Below are 21528 nucleotides of genomic sequence, written 5' to 3'. Positions count from 1 at the left end.
GGACGGACCAGCACGGAACAAACCCGTTCAAGGTGGAGGGCCTGGAGGGCTCAGGCTTTGGAATGTCACAGCCCACCCGCCACCCCGTCCCAGAGGCCCACTCTCCTAAGAGGCAGACCTGAGTGACCCAACCCTGAAAGCCCACTCACCACACCTTGTCAGAGCCACCGGCTTTTATTTTAGGGACCAGGAGTCTCCAAGGAGGGAGGGCTCAGGTATTTGCAGGGAGGTGCCAGCAGGCGGGTGCCCACACCTGGGCCATCTGTGTGGCACTGGCAGGGCAGGGCCTGGGCTCAGAAGAAGCCGAGCTGCTTCTTCTCCTCCTGCTGCCTCCACTTGGCCATGCTGTAGAACTCCTCCTTGGACTTCCCAAAGATATCTTGGAAATCAGAGTCTGAGAGATAGGCCTGGGGCAGGGCGGGGGCAGGAGAGTGGGTACAGAAGCAGGGTGTCAGCTGAGCCCATAACCCTGTCCCACCCACCCAGAGGTGCTGTCCTCTCCCACGTCTCTCTGCCCATCACCCCATCTGGAACACTCATCTCCCAGGGCAGCCGCCCATGGCCCACCACCTGTGGGTCATGCCCTGGGTGCCTGCAGCTCAGCTTTCCCTGCACAAGGGTGGGGACTGGGAGCGGCAGGGGTTCTGAGCACCCACCTCCTTATGGGCCGGGTCCACGCCCTCCGGCAGGTCCTCGGCAGCCTGGTGCATCAGCTGTTCCCGGGGCAGGCCCCCGCTGCCCAGGGATCGGGGGCTGCTCTGGTAGCTGCTGCTGCTGGCGCTGCTGACGGTGCTCCGGCTGCTGGGGCCCACGTGGGGGCCCAGCCCCAGCTCACTCTCGGAGCTGTCCTCGCAGCTCTTGAGGGCCCGCAGGGCCAACGGGCCTGCCCTGTCATTGCCTGGCCATCTGGACAGCCGGAAGTTGACGATCTCCTGCCAGGAGAGGGGCCTCAGGCTCAGGAAGCTGGGGGATAGGCTCCCTCGGGAGGCCGCACTGAGCTCCCTGGTCCTCTTGCCCCCAACACCACTCCTGCCCCTTCTGGCGCCTGGCTCCTTCCCTGCTCATTCTGGTCTCTGGGCCATGCCAGCCCAGACTCACGAGTGCGTGTGTGTGTGTGAGTGTTAGTTGCTCAGCTGGGTCCAACTCTGTGACCCCATGGACTGTAGCCCACAAGGCTCCTCTGTCCGTGGGGATTCTCCAGGCAAGAATACTGGAGTGGGTTGCCATGCCCTCCTGCAGGGCATCTTCCCAACCCAGGAATCAAACCCAGGTCTCCTGCATTGCAGGCGGATCCTTCACTATCTGAGCCAGCAGGCAAGGGGGGTCCTAATACTTACAGCTGTTATCTCAGAGATGGTAGAGACTGCTCCTGGGTCACCCTCCAACACCTCCTCGTAGGACTGGGTGTTCTAGGGGCAAGAATCAGGATGGGGGCTCAATGGAGGGGCAACAAAGGGATCAGGTTCTGTCCACAGACCGGAGGTCCCTGGGCAGGGTGATGGCTCCCACTCAGTATACAAGGGTGGTCCCCTCCCCCTGGATTAGGGTGGAGATGGGGGAGTTCAGGCGTCACTCACACTCCATTTGTAGGGGTCCCAGGTGCAGAACCATCCGGTGAAGGTGGGAGGCTCGTGGCCCTGCTTGACCAATACGATGGGTGTGGCCAGGCTCCTCCCTGCCGGGTGGGTCTTCAGATACTCCTGGCCCCAGGCCACAGCCTCCTGCTTCCACTCACTGGCAGCTGCCCCCAACCACAGGAAGATCTGGGCCACAGAGGGGGCCTGGCCTTGGGTGGGGGGATCTCACCTCTTCCCTCCCAGCCCTGTCCATCAGGTGCTCAGCCCCCTCCACACACATCCCAGCCAACCAGACCCACCCAGCAGGTGGGCCACACACCCGGAAACATGCCAGGAGGTTCGCAGGCGTGCACGTGTGCAGTCAATCCACACACACTTACTGAGTACCCATGCTGTGCCAGGCACTGTCTTGGGACAAGGGACTCAACCATGGACAAGACATAGACAAAATCCCTGTCCTTGCAGAGCTTTCATTTTGCTGGGGGAGGCCCCAAAATAAGTAAAATATGTAGAATATCAGATAGAGAAAAATAAGGCAGAGAAAGAAAAGTGGTGGTAGTGTGGTGAAGTGGTAGATACTGTCAGGGAAAGCCTTACTGAAAAGATGACATTTGAGTCAAGATCTGAGGGAGGTGGGGGGCGATGGGGGAAATGCTCTGAGCAGAGGAACAAGTAGTGCAAAGGCCCTGAGCGTGCTGGCATGTTCAAGGAGTAGCCAGGAGGACGTGGTGGCCGGAGCAGAGTGAGTGAGACGGGGAATCAGGGCTGCTGGTCACAGGTCTTTGCTTGTGCTCTGAGTGGGATGGGAGCCCAAAGACCTCCCTGACACACTCACAGTCCCACACACACACACACACACACATAGCCACAGCTACTCAGACACAACTATCCATCACCACTCAGCCAGAGGGCAAATCACAGCCACACACAATCACCCACACACAGACGCAGCTGCACCTAAGCACAGTCATACAGTCATACTGGATCACACAGCCTGGGAAAACATTATCCTGAAACATCACTGCATCCAGCCACACTGAAACGTGATTACACAGTCGCATGAATACATTCACTCAGGTGCCCACACCCTCAGTCAGTTTCACAGTATCTCTTGCACAGCATCATTGCTCCAGGCAGGTCTGGCCACTTACAGCTAGTTCCTCAACCACACAGCCATTACACACAGCTGCATGAACACAGACAAATGCACGCATGCCAACAAATGGCAAGGAAAACACAACCATACAAAAATCTATGGGATGCAGCCAAAGCAGTCCTGAGAGGGAAATTCATGGTGATACAGCCATCCTCAAGAAAACTAGACAAATCTCGAATAAACAACCTAACTTGTCACCTACAAGGATTAGAAAAAGAACAAAATCTAAAGTCAGCACCAGCAAGGAAATAATAAAGATCAGAGAGGAAATAAATAAAATAGAGGTCAAATGCAGGTACGTGGGGACCCTACACACACATATATATACACACAAGCAATCACTTTATGGTCACTACACACACATACACACACACACACAATCACTTTATGGGTACTACATGCATACGCACACACACAATCACTTTATGGCCACTACACACACATACACAACACAATCACTTTATGGACACTGCACACACACACACACACACACACACAATCACTTTATGGACACTACACACATACACACAATCACTTTGTGGCTGCTACACACACTTACGTATACATACACGCAGTCATTTTATGGCCACTATACACACATACATACACACATATACACAAACACAATCACTTTATGGCCAGTACACACACATACGTATACACACAGTCACTTTATGGACACCACACACACACACACACAAACACACACACACACAGAGTCACTTTATGGCTACTACACACACATACGTATACACACACGCAGTCACTTTATGGACACTACACACATACATACACACACAGTCACTTTATGGCCAGTACACACACATGCATGTACACATAGACAATTACTTTATGGCCACTATACACACACGCAGTCACTTTATGGCCACTATACACACATACGCACACGCAGTCACTTTATGGACACTACACACATACATACACACGCAGTCACTTTATGGACACTACACACATACATACACACACAGTCACTTTATGGCCACTACACACACACAGTCACTTTATGGACGCCCACTCAGCACTGACGTGTCGGCCACAGGCACTGGGTTGCCTGGACTTACATGGTCAGAAGGCACACAGTTACCTTACACCCAGCCCCACAATTGGTTACAAGCACACGTGAGCCCTAGACACACAGCCACAGTCTCCCAGGGGCTCCCTGGGACAGAGTCCTCCCTGGCGTCTCATCCACAGCCACAGGATCACGGGCACTCAGGGTCTCAGGGCACAGGTAGTCACCCGCAGCCTTATATGCAGTCGCATGGCTAGAAACAGGAAGCCGCACACACACTCTCACCCAGTTAGACAGGTGCAGACGCATCCCATTCACACCCCACCTGGGCACCCAGGTGACCGCACCTCCTGCCAGGCGTCCAGCAGCATGACGTCATACTTGTCCAGGTCCTCTTGGCTGAAGAACACTACTTCTGTGAGGACCAGGGGGCCCGTCTGGCAGGAGCACTCAAACAGTCGTGGCTGAAAGTCGGACACATCCTCGGGGGGCCTGGCCAGCATGTCACAAGGCCGTGAGGGGCGCAGAGAGCCCTGGGCCTCTCAGCCGGGGCCACGCCAGCCCTCCGCACAGCACCCCTCCACCACCCCTCCGGGGCTGGGACACAACGCCTCCTGGGGCGGGAGGCACTGGCCTCCTCTGAGCTCCCCCATCCCAGTGTCCACTCCCCAAACGCCTGCCCTTCGCCAGGCCTCCATGTGTCAGTGGAGAGAGCTAGGTGATCTGATTATCCACAGGTAGCCGAAGCACAAGCTGCCCCGTGAACTTCCCGGGGAAGGAGCGCCGGGAAGGAGGGGGCAGCGGGCTGAGTGCGGAGGGCAGGCGGGCAGGGAGGGCCCAGGGGGTGTCCTGCTGCCCCGGGAGGGAGAGCCGCCTGGCCCCACCCTGGACTGGGAGCCCAGGAGCTGCGCCTCCGGCCGAAGGTGGGAGGAGTAGGAGGAGGGAACCCAGACTCAGAGAAGGGACCACAGAATGCAGGCGCTCAGGAGAGGCATGGGGGGAACAGCCAGGTCCCACAGACACTGAGAGACCAGCTCTGCTTCCAGAGCCCTGAGAGACCTCACTCTGCCCTTCCTTATCCACTGACACAGCACATGCACACTATTCTTGCACACTGCACACACGCTGTTTCCCATGTGTCCCATTACCCTGGGGACACCACCTGTGGGCAGTGCGGGATTGGGGGACGGTGCTTTGCCCTCGGGCCCTCTGCGGATGGGATGGTCCAGGACGGGACAGGGCAGGGAGCGCATTTCTCCAGCAGAGGGCACCACGGCAATGTGCTCCCCAGCATCTTCCCGCTACAAGTCAGTGGGGTGTGCACCTGGGCTCTCTCTAGTTCTCTGTGTGACCCTTAACTAATCACCCACCCTCTTGGGCCTCAGTTTCCTCCTCTGGGTCAGGGGAGCACCCTCCTCCCAGCCTTGTCACCTCCTGTTGCTGGGGTAGGGCGCCCGGCCCCCCAGAGCCTCCCAGAAGTCGGGAGGCTCCTGGCCCTCCAGCACTATTTCCGTGTCTTCCCTGGAGATGATGGTGACCAGGGCCCGCGCCATCTCACGCTGGTCACCGCTGCAGCCCTGGAAGGCAGAAAGCCGGGTCAGGCCCTGCAGCGGGAGAGGGCGTCACCTCCAGCCCCTCACCCCCTGCTAATGGGGGCCTGGGAGCGGGAGTCATGGGAGGCTTGGGCTCCTGGCCAAGCACACGTGAACAAGGGTCTCCTTGCCTCCCTGCACCCCACCCCTGGCTTCTGTCTCCTCAGGCGATCAAGGTCACAGGGACCCTCTCCAGGTCAGAGCACAGGATGGAGACTTCCAGATGTGCAGATCACTCATGTTTTACGCTGAAGATCAGAGAAAACCCTGACAGCTGAACGAGGCCTCCTCCTTTTCCCAAGACACTTGGGGAGGGACGTGGTCCCTGAACGAGGCTGGAAGGAGGGGAGGTGGCCCGGGCCTGGCCTGGCTCTGACCTGTGGACACTGTTGTCCACCTGTCACATTATAACCTCCCCCAGGTTCCAGAAAGGACAGGTGGCTCTCCACCACCTCCTTCCTGGCCTGAGGCTGGGCTTGAGGTCAGCCTCTGCTGGCCTGGTGCCCCTGCCCCGGGCGTGGGTTACCTTTCCAAACCAGAGGTAGCAGAGGTTGGCTGTCACCAGCAGGAAGACGTCGTTGGAGTTGAGGGCTGAGGCACGGGCTGGCACCTCCAGGGTCCGGGCGTTGTAGCTGTTGGTGCCCTGGATGTGGAAGAGGCTCACGGCGGGTGCCAGCTGCCCCTTCCTGCTGTGCCCGCGGCGCCCCTATGAGAGGACTGGGCCTCAGGCTGAGGCAGGGGCTCCTGGGCTGCCGCCCTTTCCCAGTGGGGGCTGCACTGCCTCGGCACCCAGGGCCCTGTCTCTTAAAGCTACCTCTGTTTTCTGGACCCTGTGAGTGTGCAGTGAGAGGATCCCCTCAATCTGGAATAGGGGACCAGGCCCTTTCTAAATGGATCCCTCACCCCATCTTGGAGGGGTCAGAGCAAGGATCCCCCGGGTCTTAAAGGTGGAAGGTGGGGAGCAGCTGGGTCTGTGTGTGACCCCAGACAAGGCCCCGGCTCCCCTCCTGTTCGGCTTCTTCATTACACCCCATTCTGTGGTTGGCCGTGGGGACGCGGGGGAGGAAATCGGGCAGGCAGGGGTCACCCTTGGAGCGCCTGGGCCTCAGACAAACACCAGGATGCTGCTCAGCCTGTGCATGGAAGGGCCACGGGCACCCAGAGGAGCGGGGGTACTGTGGCGGGGGCAGCGAGGTGAGCCCTACCTGGAAGATCACAAGCCGGCCCTGGAAGATGGCGAGGAAGTGGGGGGGCTCGCTGCCCATGGTCACGTGCTCCTGCACCAGGGCCCCACGGCACCGCAGGCTCAGCTCCTCGGCATTGCCCCTCAGGGCCCTGATCTCGTGCGCCGTGGCCTGGAGGCCCTGTGGGCGGGAGCGGTGAGGGCCTGGCGCAGGTCCCAGGCCCCGGCCGCGGCTCCTCGGCTTCAGGGCTTGAGGGTGCCCGCCACCCGGCTCGGGCCGGCGCACCTGCCACAGGTACAGGACGTGCTGGCCAAGGCCCATCTTCTGGTAGGCATACAGGACAAGGTAGCAGCCGTCAGCGCACAGCTGTCCGTGATGCTTGCGGTCCACGGGCTGCCTGCGTGACTCCTGGATGCACCACATCTGGGGAGCAGCGGACCAACAGGCACGGGTGGGGCCTCCGCCTAAACCAGCCCACCCACCTGTCCAGCCAGGACGCTCTCTGCAGCCAGAGGCAGGCCGCACCTGTGCAGGCAAGGGGCTCCCCTCGAGGTGGGCACCCACCCCATTCTCTGTGCCCCCCCCCCCCACCATGGGCCCCTGGGGCCCACATCTGCGCCAGGCTGCTTGCAGCCAGGACTCAGACTTGGTGTGGAGCGCCTGTGACAAACAAGCAGGGAGGACTCCAGAGGCTGCCCCGGCCACTTCAGGCCACCCCAGCCTGACCCCGCCAGCCACAGCCGGGCGAGGGCCAGACAGGGCCTGCACTGAGGCTCACGGCTCAGGCCAGGGGAGCAGAAGCTGGGCAGAAGCAAGGCCCAAGGGTTCTTGGAAAATCTTCCTTTTCTCAAGTGTCATTTAGAAAAGCAAAGCCTGTTCAAAGACTGAAAGGGAAACAGTCTGTCACACTTGGTGTGACCTCTTTTTCCTGTGGGGGAGCCAAGCCAGGGAGACCCTGGTCGGATTCTGATCACCCACAGGGGCAGGGAGTCCACTCTGAGATTCAGTTTTTCCCACCTGTAAAGTGGGGGTAACAGTGCTCACTTTGATGTAGTAAGAAACAACACTGGGGCATCCTGAGGCCTGTCTGCAGTCTCTGAAAAAGACCAGAGTACCCAGCATCCTGCTTCTTGCAGAAGAGGCTGACTCCCGTCCCATGCCTCCAGGAGCTGCACTCACCTGGCAGCCAGGCCTCCTGCCGTGGGCCTCCCCTGGCTGCCTGTCCCCTGACTACTGGGGTGGGTGGGTCCCCCTCCCTGCCTTGGTACTTGGGGTCTGGGCTACAGACCCCTCCTTCCTTCCTTACCCTGATCTCCATTTTCCTGTTTCTCCTTTTCTCTTTCTCCTGGATGCCCATCTCTCCCTGGGTACCCTATCTCTCCCTGACTCCTCCTCCTCTCCTGGGCCTTCGCCCTTCCCGTTCTGCCCTATCCCCTCCTCCCTCTAGCTTCTGTCTTCTTCCTCTGTCTTCTCTCCTCTGTCTTCTCCCCCCTCTCCCTCAGTCTCTCCCTGTCCTCCAACCTGTCATCCTTTCTCCCTGCTCCCCGTCCTCCTATTCTCAGCCTCTTCCCCGCTCATTGCCACTGTCCATCCATATCAGGGCAAAAGTTGGAGGGAACCTGGGAGAAACAGTATTTTCTATGACCTTGGCCTACCTTGAGAACTAGCACCCCCTCAAACAGGCCCAGCTGTCCTGTTCCCATTGTCTCACAGCAGCCCCACACCAGCCTGGGGGCCAGGTGCGACCACAGATTTAGCCCCATTTTACAGATTAAAAAAAAGAGAGTCTTCTAAAAAACTGAGTCCTGAAGAAATTAAGGGCCCTGACCAGGGGTGACCCAGTAAGTCAAGAGGCAACCCTGCCCTGTACAGAGCCTGGAAGTAGCCCCCAAACCCTGCATCTCCCAGGACATCTGTCTGAGCCCAGATAGGGGGCTGACAGGGTGTGACTGTGTTGAAGGCTGGATGTGTGGGGGTATGATCATGTGTGATGTAGAGTTTGTACAGCTAGCTGCATGTTTGCAACTGTGTACCTAGCTGTGAATAAGTGCAATGACAAAGGTGTGTCTATAATACAACAGGTATGGTTGTGTCAAACATTCGACAAAAGGGTACAATTAATTGTCCAGATGTTACTGCGCTGAGTGCCATGAGTGTTACCCAGCAAGCGGCCACTGTTGTGTGGGAAAGTACTGTCACACACAGTATGAGCTGGCTCGGGGCGGTGTGTGTATATGTACGAGGGTCTCTGATTGTGTGCAGACGTGCACCAGGGCATACCTGCGACACTTCAGCAGCCACATGGTTCACCTGAAGACATCTTCACCCAGCCAAGGCAGTGCCCCTCACCTGCACGCTCCCAGAAGCGTCGTCCACCATCCTGAGCTGGGCGGCTAGCTCAGGCTGGCTGTGCAGCTTGCCCACGTCTAGCTTCACCTGCAGCAGTTTACCTGAGGGTGGGACAGAAGGTGTCTTGCCCCGCCCATCACGTAAAACGCCCCCTCCAGCCACACCCCCACTCTTCTCTGGGATATTCTGGGCCCCGCCCCGCCCATAGTAGCTCGGAGCTCCGCCCCGCTCTCTGGCCACGCCCTCTCACCCATCCCACTAAGGTTCTTGTTCTTGCGCTGAGGCCCAGGCCACGATTGGAAGAGCTGCTTGAACCCGGCCGACTCAGCGCCGTCGTCCATCACCTCCACGCTGGTGTAGCTCGGGTAGCCCTTGGCCTGGATGAAGCTCTGGGGCGGGAGTTGTGTCAGGCGTGTGGTCCAGGGCCCACTGCTCCACTCTACCTCGCGGGACCTGTGGGGCCAGCTCCGCACTGGACAGCGTTAATTAGCTGAGCTCACGACCCGCATAAGGAGCTGGCTCCTACACTACCGACTTCTCCGAGGTCCCCGAGGACACGCAGGTTCCCCTTACTCCGGGTGTCCGGAAGGGCGGGCTATGACCGCCCCTCAGACCCCAGGCAGAACCCTGCCTCCCCTCCTGGAAAAGGAAGGTGGGCCCAGTGCTGGAGGATCCTCAGACCTCAAGGTAGGTCCCCCACGCCCCCCTTTTACACATGGCTTCTTGGATGCTCTCTGGTCTTTCCCTGCCGGGGCCTCCAGGGAACCACAGCCTGTGGTACCCCAGAGAAGGGCCGTGTTTTCCCCTGGGGTCTTTGGTCAGAGTGTGTCTCCTCCCTCAGACAGGGCAGTGGGTCTCCAGGCTTGGACCCCAGGACGGGGTTATATTCTCCTCCATCAGACAGGGCTCCAAGGGCAGGAGGTATCCCCCTCCTGGCCCCAGGGCAGGACGACCCCTCCCTTTAGACCCCAGGACACGGATGTCTCCCATCCTCAGACCCCAGGGCAGCACAACGACCCTCTGAGACAGGGCCTCCAGCCTCACCAGAGCCCTCTTGAAGGCAGCCCCTCTCTCCTGGAGGCTGGCCAGGCGTCCCTGCCACACGTAGATCTTGAAGCCACCCTGATCCAGGATGTAGCAGTTCTGGGATCAGAAGTGGGGCTGGTCAGTACGTGGTCTGGACTGGGCTGCAGTTATGGAGTGGGTGGGGATGGCTGGGACCAAGCCTGCCTCACCTCCTCCTGAAGTAGATCTTGGGCCAATGGGCAGGTTGACAACTCTTGGACCACCAGATCCTTGCCCTTCTGGCAGACTCTAGGGGGCAGGCATGCAGATGTGGGCAGCGCAGCCCCTTCCTGGCCAGGCTCCACTCCTGCTGCCACTGCCCCTCTCCTCCAGAGGCAGAAGGCTTGGGGGCTGGGTGCCCGAGTTGAGGTCTTCACCGCAGCCTTGCTGTGAAGCCTTAGGTAGTGCCCTGGCCTTTTCAGAGCCTCAGTCGTCTTGTCTGTACAATGGGTTTCTCAGATAGGCAGCCATGCAGGAGTACAGGCTGAGTCTAAGGTGCCTCATGGCCTGCTCCAGACAGCCAAGAGCCTTTCCTAGAGGGCTTCCTAGAGGCAGCATGTTACTGCAGTAACAATGGACACACCCACCTGGGCTATTCCACCCACCCTGCCCACTCCCAAGGTCTGCTCACTGGTAGAGGTGGACATTGGCCTTTTGCAGCTGATTCATCCTCTTGCTGGGCATCGCGTCATGCAGGTTGCCCACTCTGCGGCCCAGCACAGCTTCCATGATCTCCATGAGGTCAGTGGCTTCAGCCTCATCATCCACCACACTGACCTGTGCACGACCACCACGCTCCCTGTCCCGGAGGCTGTGGGTCAGGAACAGGCCCTGCGGGACCAGAGGGGGAAGTCAGGGCCTCCCCAGCATGCCCCCTTCACCTCTCAGACATTCCAGCCCAGACCCTTCCTGTCACTGCTCAGCTCCCAGAGGTAGGGGGCCTGGGGAGGTACCCCCTGATCCTGGTATCTAGGGGTACCCCCAGTGTGGAATTTGGACTCAGCTTGTAGGTGCTTCTCCGCTTCTTGGGCAGAGAGCCATGCCCACCTCTTGGGGTGGCTGGAGGGTGGGCCCACGGACCCCTCCCTGCAAGCCCTGCAGCCCTTCGTTCCTGGGGCGGACACTGACCTGCGCCTTCCTGGCCGCGCTGGCCTTGGGCCCATTCCACTGGATCATTATCCTCCCCAGGTCCAGCAGGAAGATGTCACTCTTGTTGAAGCTGTGCCAGGAGAGCTCCACCTGCGGGGGCCAGGGTCGGAGACGGGGGGTTGTGCTGCCTGGACCCCGGGAAGGGCCTGCAGCCAGCCCCTTCCCATGTGGGCACGGCTCAGGCGTGTCACTTGTGTGCAGCTAGCTGTATGTATGAGTGTGGTGTGGTGTGTGTGGTGTATGTGTGAGCCGTGTGTAGGCATGCATCGGTGTAAGCATGTGAGACCTGGAGGGTCACCGTGTGGGTGTGGCTGGGTGCGTCTCTGGGTGTCTGTGACTACCGGTTATGTGTCCGTCCTTTCACAGGGTGTCCGTGACTGAATCTGACACTTCTCAGCGCGTGTCCACAGCAGTGCGTGTGTACGTGGACACGTGGGTACAAGTGGGGCTCACACATCCGCTTCTCCATGCGTGTAGCTGTGTGTGCTCCTGGGTGACATGCACATGTGCCTGTGTAGGAGACAGTGTGTGATCCGTGCTGAAGGCAGTCCTCACCCCAACAGAGGCACTTCTGAGAGTAAACGCGGGGGCCCTGAAGAACTATGGCAGGCTAACAGGCAAAACCTGGGGCTGCCTGGTGGCCCTGCATGACCCAGATGTACAGTCACTGAATCTATGCGTGACACTGCATGGGATTGGGCGGGACTGTCTGTGAGTCCCAGAACTGTGTAGATGGTAATGTGCACAATTCGGGGGCACCGTTCATATTGCAGTTGTCAGATTCCTGTTTATTACACTGGATGGCAGTAGACCATCTTGTTCTCACAAGACCAGAATTTTCCATCAATATCCTGATGGCAGTAAAAAGCATTCAGGTCTAATTTGCACAAGGCTCTCAATGGGCCAAGCAGCTCTGGGGCAGCAGTGGGAGAGGCTGTGTGTGCCTATGGGTGACAGCGACGATGTGTATGAGAGTGTGGGGCCGTGCACCTCCCCAGATCATGCTGTCTCTCATGGTGCTGCTTACCGGGGCCACCCAGGTGCATCATCTCGTCCGCCTCACTGTCCTAGGTCTTAATGTGCTCCGGGACAGACAAGGAGACCAAGGGTCAGAGGAGACACGGCAGAGGTGGGGCGGGAAGCCGGGCTCTGCCTTCTCTCTCCTCATCAGGATGGGCCATCGGGGAATGCTGACCACCCATGTTCCCCTCACTGCCCCCACCACCCTCCACACCTCCTGACACTCTGGGACATGCAGTCCAGCTGAGTCCAAGGTCAGGCGGCATCCCTCGCAGCTCTCACCTCGGTGGCAGACAGGTGCTTCCCCCCTCGGATGCGCAGCAGTCTCTGGATGTTGTACACGTTGGTCTCCACATGCTTGAGGGCAGAGGCCAGGCCTCCCTTCCTGTAGCTGAGGAGAGCACAGGGTCCCATGTGAGACCACAGGCTGCCCCGAGTGGCAGTGAGTGCAGACACGAACATGGGCATGCACATGTGGGGACACATATGTGCCTGTTTAACACATATGTGCAAGCAGATACGAACACATGTGTGCAAGCATATGGGGGCACGACTGTGCATGTGCTTATTCATGTGTAGATATGTGGACACATGCACATGTGTATCCAGGTATGCATGTGGGGTATGTGTATCTATATCTGTGTGAGTATAGATGTGTATGCATGGAATTCACATAACTGTATGTGTGTGTAGGTGGACATGAATACTCACTGATGTGTGCCCACTGGTAGGTGGACATATATGGGCTGGCATGTTGTCTGCACGTGCATGTATACACGTGTGCATGCATTTATGTACATACTATTTACATGTATTTGGTTCAACAGAATGAATACTGGCAGTTTCCTATGGTTCAATGCATTTGGTAATTAAATACATATTTGAAGCAATTTACAACAAAAGACGTATTTATACTGGGCATGGTAACACAAAAGTAAACTCAAAACTGGGGTCCACTCCTGGATATACACCCAAGAGAAATGAAAAACAAATGTCCACACAAAGATTTATATACAGTAATGGATGGTGAGTAAACTTATTGCAGTAATTACTTCATGATACATGCAAGTAAAACCATTATGCTGTACACCTTAAACTGATACAGTCTGTATATCTCAAAAAAAATGGGGGCAAAAACTAGCCCAAATCTGTATGTTCATAACAGTATTACCCGTAACAGCTAAAAAGTAGAAACAAGCCAAATATCCATTAAGTGATGAAAACAAATAAAATGTGGTATAGGCACTCATGGCATTGTCTAATTCTATTTAAGTAAAATGTCCAGAAGAGATAGATCTAAACAGAAGGAAGGGAGTATGGGAGGAGGTGGGGAGTGATGCTAAAGGGTAGGGGGATTCTTGGGGTGGTGACGAAAATGTTCTAAAATTGTGGTGATGGATCACAGAAGGCTGTGGATATACTATAAACACTGAATTGTGTGTTTTATATGGGTAGGTTGTATGGCATGATTTCAATATAAAAACAGAAACAAAACAACAACCCCAACACACCCCACACACTGTGATGAGGAAGCCAGTTGCCCCAGCGGCCAGCCCCCGCCACATCTTCCGGCCCTCTCAGCCCCCTGCGTCTCACTCACATGATTCCCGAGCGGAAGTAGCTCCGAAAACAGGCGGACTCGTGGCCTTGCACCTCGCGGTGCTGCACGGTGGCGCCCCCCAGCGCCTCCTTCAGGTGCTGCATGAAGGAGCCCGGCGCGCCATGCGCCGCCACTCCCGCCATCTTGCCGACCCAGTAGTGCAGGTCTTTGGGCACCCCCGGCGTGGCCTTCAGGCTCTGGGGGACCTAGGGCCCAAGAGTGTGTGTGTGTGTGTGTGTGTGTGTGTGTGTGTGTGTGGTAGGGGGGCTGAGGTCCCAGGGTGGGTGGGGTGCGCTGGGGCCCAAGGTGGAGGAGGTAGCAAGGGCTTTGGGGAGACTGGTGCTCCCGCAGGTAAGAGGGAGAATGAGGAGGGAAGGGTAAACAGGGCTCAACGGCAGCAGCCTCCTTGTGGGATGCGATTCTTGGGCTCCCAGCCTGCCTCTTCCCAGGGTGGAGCTTAATCTGCATCATCGGAGCCCCCAGTGGGCTGTGACCCTCCCCCCGCCCAGTCCCCCCAAAAGGCTCCTCAAGCGCTCACGTGCAGAACGACATAGCAGTGCTTCTCGAAGAAGTTCCCGTAAGCCGGCTCGGGGACTGGCACCATCTGCAGGTTCTGGGAGAGGAGGGTGCCTCGTGAGGACTCAGGACAGCCCCTCCCGGCAACTATGACCCTCTGGGCTGGGAGAAGCCTAGTCTCAGAGACCCGAACACTCTCTCTGTCGCCAGTTCTTCTGTCTGGTCGTGCCGCTCACCTCAATGATCCATATGTGGAGGTCCCTGTGACTCTCAGTGTCCGGGAGGCCCCTCCTGGTGTCCATCCTAGATCCGGAGGGAGTGAGAGGAAACACGAGCCGGAGTCCTCAGGCCCGGCCCCCCGCCCGTCCTCTGGGCTCCAAGCAGGAGCTCTCCCCGCCCACAGCTCTCCAAAGCCCCTTCATCATGGCCCGTGCCTCTCATGAGGAGGGCTGCGTAAACACAAGTCCCAGAAAACTGGGACAGGTACTGCAGATGTCAGCACAGAGGCTTTGCACACAGGGACCTAGCTTGTGGTCTGTGTTTGCGCTCTTGAAAAAAGGCTGAGCTTGGTGGACTTTGATAGGCTTTGAGTCTATGGACCACCTCTGCCAACAGAGAGAGTTCAAAACAGACAGATGTAGGATCTGCAGCCAGAGACAAGCACTGTGGATGGTGCTAGGCTTGCAGAGGGCGAGGGCCCTGCTGAGTAACAACAGGTGCTGCAGGCAAGGACAGGCTCTGCCAACAGGGACACAGCTCTTGAAGTAAGACAGAATCCTGTAGGCAAGACAGGCTCTGCTCACAAGGCAAACAAGCGAAGGTCTTTCAGACAGCTGGAAGGTGGCCGTGCAGGGTCACAGCACCTGCCGAGAAAAGGCTCTGTGTACAAGCACAGGCTCTGCAAACAAGGACAGCTTCCTGAGACCCAAGAAAGGGATGGAACAGGCACAGGTTCTCCTGACAAAGATGAGTTCTGTCGACAGACACCACCTTTGAAAAGATGACCTGTGTGAAGAGACACAGACTGTACCTGGGGAAATTCAGACAGGCTGGGCAAACAAGCAAAGGCTGTAAATGCTGAGAAAGGCTCTATGAACAGTCCTGGGTTCTGCTGGTATGGAGGAGCTTTTCAGAAATGGGAAAGGTTTTGCAAATCTTTGTGGATGGGGACGAACTCTTAAGACAGGGACTTTTTGTAGAAAGGTCAGACACTGCAGGTATGAACAGGCACACAGATAGGCAAGGCTCTGCAAGCAGGCATAGAGTTACCAGTCAGAGATGTGCTTCTCACAGAGGCAACTCTGAAACAAGCCAAAGCTCTCTAGGCATGGTCAGGCTCAGCAGGCAGGGACAGCCGCGGGAAACAGCTCCTGCACACAGGGAGATGGGAACAGGCTGGGCAAGCAGTCATGAGCTCTGCCGAGAGACTTAGGCTCTGTGAAAAGACACAGGCTCTGTAGACAAGGCGCTCAGAGACAGAGTCTTGGCAGACAGGGAGAGGTCTTGTAAGCCCACACAGGCTCTGCAAACAGACAGCCTCTGTTAACAGTGATGTCTTTAGAAAGGGCAGGATATGCTGAAAGGAGCCAGCTGGGAAATCAGCTCTGTGGTCCAGCACAGATTCTCCAGACGTGGGCAAGATATTGAAACAGGGCTGGGTTCTGTAAAGAGCCCAGGTTCTGCAAACAGGGACAGGCTTTAGAAAAGGGTGAGTTCTATAAACAGATAAAGACTCTGTAAATAGGAACAGGTCTTGTTAAAAAGTACACATGCAATTATTAGGAATAGACCGTGCAGACTGACATGGGTTCTGCCAACAGGGATGGACTCTACAGAAAGACAGAGGTGCTCACAGACACAGCGACCCCTGGTGGTGAGAACTCTTTGTAGCGTAGAGCTTGAAGACAAGTTTCTATCCAGGCAAGCTCAGATAGGCCCTGCAAATAGGCAAAGGCCCGGAAAACCGCCCCAGACGGTACAAACAGGGCTCAGGTTCTGCAGACAGAACCTGGCTCTGAAAGAGGAAAAGACTCTGTGAGCAGGGACACAGTCTAGAGACAGAGATACTTCCTGCCGAGGAAACAGGTTCTGCTGACTCTGACAGGTGCTGAAAACAGACAAATCTTTGAAAACAAGGATAGTGTCTTTAGGCAGAAAGAGATGTCCCAGCCAAGGACGTGAGACCAGCTCTGTAGACAGGGAGAAGTTTGTATGCAGGGCAACTTTTGCAATTAAAAAAAAAAAAAGTATCTTATCCATGAGGAAAGAGGGACAGACTGTTTAAAGAGACTCAGCTTCTGAAAAAAGACAGATTCTCCAAACAAGCTTAGGACAGAAAGAGGCTTGGCAGGGAAGATGAAGATTCTGCAAACCCAGGACAGACTCTGAACATACAGCCTGACTCTGAAGAAGGTGACAGACACTGCAGCAAGTAATAGGCTTAGCCAACACGAGCAGCTTGGGTAAATCAGGCCAAAACACTCTCACGTTCTTGATACACAGCTGAATGCTTAATACACACAGACTGCAAACAGCCATTGGCTCTCCAAACAGCAACTTTGTTGTGCTCTGTGGTTCCAAGTGTGCACTGGCGAGAGGAGTGGAATGAGAAGGATCTGGGGAAGAAGGGAGCTCTGGATTTTGTTGCATGACAGCAGGTGACTCCCAATGACCCCAGGCTTCCCTGCACCTCTTCTTCAGAATGCCCTGTCTGAGATTTGGTCATTGCTTCACTGGTGAAAGTTCTTTTGACCTCTAAATCCCACCAGCTGCAACTTTTCCTTCTTGCCGCTGCTTTGCCTCATAGATCCAGAAGTCCCTTCTTTCTGAATTTCTCCCCTCTCGTGGCCCTGGTGTGGTGTTCACGCCCCTCCCTTCCCCTTCCTGCTCCACTCCAGCGTGCTGTATCGCTGTATCGCAGGAGGAACAGCATTGACTCTGCATGACCAGGGGAAAGGAAGCGGCAGGGGCGATACAGAGTTACAGAATCAGAGGCACAGTGTGATGGGGGCCATTGAGAGCGGCCCACATTCCTGAGGTCTTTATCCGGGCAGGGCCCAGGCCCTGGTGAGCTCACACTGGGAAACCACCAACCCTCTCAAAGAGGGCCAGGGCGGCCATGGATGTGTGTGGGGTGGGGAGGGGTCGGGGAGGGAGCCGTTCGGGGAAGGGGGGTGGGGGGAGGGGGAAGGGGGTTCCTGTGGGGCTAGAGCTGCCTCCTCAACCGGAGCCGGAGTCCCTGGGTGCTCATGGCCTGGTCTCCCTCACTAGAGCACAGGATTCCGGGGCTTCTCTTCTTGTTTACTGCCGGCTCCCACTGCCTGACACCCTGAAGGCCCATCAGCCCATGACTGCGGAGGGGAAAGTGGATGGAGTCACCGTGCGCTCTGACTGTGCCCAGAACTGCTGCGGCCGTGTCATGAGTGACGGGCAGAAGGAGTGACTGCCGACAGCAACCAGGGCACAGGCGGGCAGTGATGAGAGGCACAGACCAGGAGCTGTAACTGCGAAGCGGTGACAGAGGCACAGGACGCCTGGCTGGCTCAGCAGAGGGGCCACCAGGGCTCCCTGTGGGCAGGGAAGTCAGACCGTGGCCAGGAAGTTGTGACCGGGCTGCTTTCACTGGGTGGGGACCGCATCACCCCCAAGGGGCTCGCAGGGTGCCCCGATATCCAGTGCTAGCCTGGGGAGTCACACTCTCAGGCTCCCGGGGCCTGAGGCCTCATCCCGTGTCACCTGTCTTCCACGTGGGTGCTGGGGGGTGGAGAAGGGGTGCTCAAAGGGTGGGGGCCCTCTCCCCCCAGCACCCTCTTCTCCTTCCCCCAGGCGGTCCCTTCCTCCCTAGCATGCTCCTTCTGACCCACAGGCACTCGCACCCAAGCATGTCCCTTCTTCCCCTTCCATCACCCACCCTGAGTGGGGACACACCCCCCGACGCGGTGTCCTCTCCTGCAGGAAGCCCCTTTCTCGTCGCTGGGGGCTCACTGTCCCGGCACGGCCCGCTTCCTCTCTCAGATGCCCAGTTCCTCCTCTGACTTGCTCTTCTCTCCTGGTGCCCCCTCGTTCCCTGGGTGCCCCCACCGTCCCCCACGCACCCTCTCTCCCCCGCGCCCCCTTCTCTCTTGACTCCCCCCCCTCTGTGCATGCTTCTTCCTCCAGACACCCCTACCTGTCCCCTGGTGCCCCCTTCCCACCCCTTTCCTCCCCCAGTGAACCCTCTCTCCCCTAGCCTCTTTTCCTCTGCCCTGGGTTCTCCTCCCGTTCAGCTGCCCCCTTCTCTCCCCGGGGCCCCCTTCCTCCCCGGGGTCCCCCGCCCCGTCTTTACCCGAGCCTCCTCCCTCCTCTGGTGCCCCTTCTCTCCCCGGGGTGTGTAACTTTCTCCTCCTGAGATACCTGTGAAGGGGCAGACTCCGCGGTCACTTTGCCTGACTTGCAGGAAGCGAGGAGGGGCGCTGCCTGCTGGAATGGGAGGAGCAGGGAGGGCCCGGGGCCCCCAGGGTATGGGCTCTGGGAGACAGACACCCCCATCCTGTAGAAAATCTGCCACTTTCTGCCCCCCTCCCAACCCCGCTCCACCCAGAGCTGCTCCGAGTGTGGCCTCCCTGGCCCCCCAGTGTTCTCACCTGCTGGCCGGCTCCAGCCTCCCCAGCTCTGCCGGGCCCCTGGGCAACCCTGGGCCCAGTGACCCCACGTGGTACGCTCCTGATTCGGAGCAGCCCTCCCACCCTGGCCCCGGGAGTCTCCTCCCCGCCCAGCCTACCTGCTGGAAACGGCTCCTGCCTTCACCCTGCCTATGGGCAGTGCTGGGCCTGGCATGGGGCCCGGCTCTGCCCATGGCCACTGTAACTCAACCCCTATCCCCGCCTGGCCCAGCAGAACATACCTCAGCACTTGGCAGGCGCGGGCATTCACCCTGAGTCAGTCAGTTAGTCAGTCAACAAATATTGACCCAGCTCTCTGAGAGGAGCCAGCCCTGTCCCCAGGGCCACGGCTGGACTGGTAGCCAGAGAAAGCTGGGGATGGAGGCCCGGGCTGTGCTGAGATGTGGGCTGTGGAAGCCACCGAGACTTCCCTTCTGACAGCCCCTGATCCCTGACCTCCAGTAGGCCAGGCCACCCCAGGAAACTTTAGAAAGAAGCAGGACCAAGGCTATTTATTGCGGGGTGGGTTGGCAGTCTGGCTTTGTGAGACCCAGGTCACTTCAGAAGTGGGGGGAAGGGGGCATCTCTGCTGTCCTCCACGGCCTAAGTTGGGCTCACTGCCCAGCACAGCCCTCCCCAGGGAGCCTTGATACCCATCGTGGGAGAGGCCAGTCCAGCCCTTGCCAGGAAAGATACCTCTTCCACATCTCCGTTGCCCCTTTCTTCCCTTTCTGATTGTGGGATGCGGGAGGAGCTGGAGACAGAGCCTTCCAGAAACTCCAGGGTCACCACAGCCTCTGCCCCAGCCACAGCGCAGCCGGTGTGGACTCCCTTTCCAATGCAGAAACACTGCTGAAAGCTGCCACTGACCCCAAGACCCTTTCTCCATATTCAGTGCTCATTGCCACTGCCCCCTGTCACAGGCTGGGGTGACTCCAGGAAATCTAGGTCCAACTGTGCCTGGGAGGACGTACCGCCAGTGCGTGACTGTTTAGCAGATAGAGTTACTGGGTCCCTGTGTATGAACGGAGGCCTGTGTCACAGGGCGCTTGGCCAACACCTGTGCGTGTCTGACCTCGTGTGTAGAGAATGCCTTTTTGAGCCTCTGTTCCCTTTTGGGACCTGCGCATGCGCAGTGCATGCATGTGTGAGTTTGGCTCTGCCTACCTGAGCACCTGTCCCGGCTCCTTTTGTCCAATATTCAGCAAAATGCTGTGCACTTACTTCTCCCTGTCTCATCTTAACTTCTCCGCTCATTCTGGTTGATCTTTGTTCCTCATTCCCTAGAAATGTTTCTTTCCTAGGTGCCAGAGTCCGAAAGCCGGGGGCTGACTCCCTGTCTTCACCTTACCACCACCCCCTACAACCAGAGACTTGCTGACCCCTCCTTCCCCTTGAATCTGCCCCCAGCCCAAGCTTTTTCCCCACTGCTCTGGCTACTCCACAGTCTCCTTTAGAGCCTTTCAGTGTCAGCGGGCGCAAAGCTCAGGCCTTCGCTCTCGTCGCCTATTTCCTTCCCAAGTTCCAGTCCCCAGGCTTTAAACACCATGGAAACACCAGTGTCCCTTCTGACCCGAACTCCCACTCTTCCTGACCCCCCCTCAGCCTCCATCCATCTCCTTCCTCTGGTCACGTTTCCCCTGACATGTCTGCCTTCACGCTTGACATCCACGTCAGGCTTTGTTCAAATCTACCTCCTCACAGCCTCTGAAAAAGGCAGAAACGTCTAGCTGGTTGCTCCAGGCCCCAAAGCTGAGCGCCATCCCAAGTTCCTCTTCTTCCCTTACCCCCACCAGGCTGGCCAGTGGTTGGTTCATCTGGGCTCCTGAGCCTGGCCAGCCCGCTCTGGGAGGCAGCCTCTCACACTAGTTGGTACCATGAGCTCTCTGGCCCCTATGTCCATCTCCCCACCATAGCCAGAGAGATTGTTCAGCCATAAATCAGATCATGCCACTCCCCTGCTTCAGATCTTCCACTGGTATCCCTAAAATAATATCTCCAGTTGCCGTCCATCTGGCTGCATCTCCTATCTCTCTCCCCAGTTCTATGTTCTTCTACAGAATTCCTGTCTCAAGATGCCAACTTCTAGTCTCTGGATCTTTGCACTTGTTTCTTTTGCTTATAGGCCTCTCCCCTTGAGAGAATGTGGTTCCTTTTCCACATTCTGGACTCAACCAAAATGACCCCTCCCTTCCATGCCTGTTGTAGGCGGGGCAGGACACCCCACCGGCAACATGTAGCCTCAGCAGCTGTCGGGGGAGGCACAAGGACCTCTCCAAGACCCCTCTCCTTAGAAATCCGGGGTCTCTGGGACCCAGAAGAACTTGGGTGGGCCTAACTGCCCTAGTGCAGAACAGCCTCCCCTGTAACCTGTGAGCCCAGCGAGATGGCAGTGGGCCCAGGGCCTGGCCTGGGGCCCTGATGAGCAGCCCCGTTTTGTGTCTGGTGTGGACACGCTCCATGGGATCAGGCCCTTGACACACAGAGAGGACATCGAGGCCCTGAGCCGTGCTCCCAGGCAGCTAGTATGCTACAAGGAGGCGGCGGTACCGGCCTCTCTCTCCCTCCTACTCAGAACAAGGAGGGGGCTCCGCCACCTGCTCTTCCTGCTTGGCCACCCTCCCACGCATCCGGGCTTGGACCCTGA

The 21528-nt window shown here is 57.6% G+C and overlaps 1 protein-coding gene across 4 annotated transcripts; it reads right to left on the bottom strand.

The window, feature by feature from the left end:
- Window positions 1-155: 155 nt before the first annotated feature.
- Window positions 156-19790, bottom strand: VILL (villin like). 4 transcript variants are annotated; one of them, XM_020914859.2, is made up of 20 exons: window positions 19124-19790; window positions 14478-14544; window positions 14264-14338; window positions 13726-13931; window positions 12408-12516; window positions 11085-11195; window positions 10588-10787; window positions 10127-10205; window positions 9936-10034; window positions 9142-9280; window positions 8892-8992; window positions 6828-6965; window positions 6564-6722; window positions 5885-6064; window positions 5198-5343; window positions 4114-4258; window positions 1578-1763; window positions 1338-1409; window positions 657-932; window positions 156-407 (listed from the first exon to the last, which is right to left on the bottom strand). In XM_020914859.2, exons 2-20 carry the CDS (start codon window positions 14541-14543, stop codon window positions 294-296), a joined length of 2601 nt encoding a protein of 866 aa, XP_020770518.2. In that variant the 5' UTR covers window position 14544; window positions 19124-19790; the 3' UTR covers window positions 156-293. The 4 variants fall into 4 exon arrangements, with proteins under 4 accessions (XP_020770518.2, XP_020770510.2, XP_070311523.1 ...); XM_020914851.2 differs by lacking the exon at window positions 19124-19790 and adding an exon at window positions 18864-18946; XM_070455422.1 differs by lacking the exon at window positions 19124-19790 and adding an exon at window positions 16740-17390.
- Between the last annotated feature and the right edge of the window lie 1738 nt (window positions 19791-21528).

Source organism: Odocoileus virginianus, chromosome 26, assembly GCF_023699985.2.
Source record: "Odocoileus virginianus isolate 20LAN1187 ecotype Illinois chromosome 26, Ovbor_1.2, whole genome shotgun sequence".
Lineage (NCBI taxonomy): Eukaryota > Metazoa > Chordata > Mammalia > Artiodactyla > Cervidae > Odocoileus > Odocoileus virginianus.
This window is presented reverse-complemented; position numbering and strand designations above follow the sequence as displayed.

Coding starts and splice junctions, on each gene's coding strand:
- VILL (XM_070455422.1), bottom strand. CDS start 16,966: ATGACCAAATCTCAGACAGGGCATTCTGAAGAAGAGGTGCAGGGAAGC. Junction 6,723..6,827: donor ACGTCCTGTACCTGTGGCAG/GTGCGCCGGCCC, acceptor TCCCGCCCACAG/GGCCTCCAGGCCACGGCGCA. Junction 4,259..5,197: donor CCCTACCCCAGCAACAGGAG/GTGACAAGGCTG, acceptor CATGCTGGCCAG/GCCCCCCGAGGATGTGTCCG.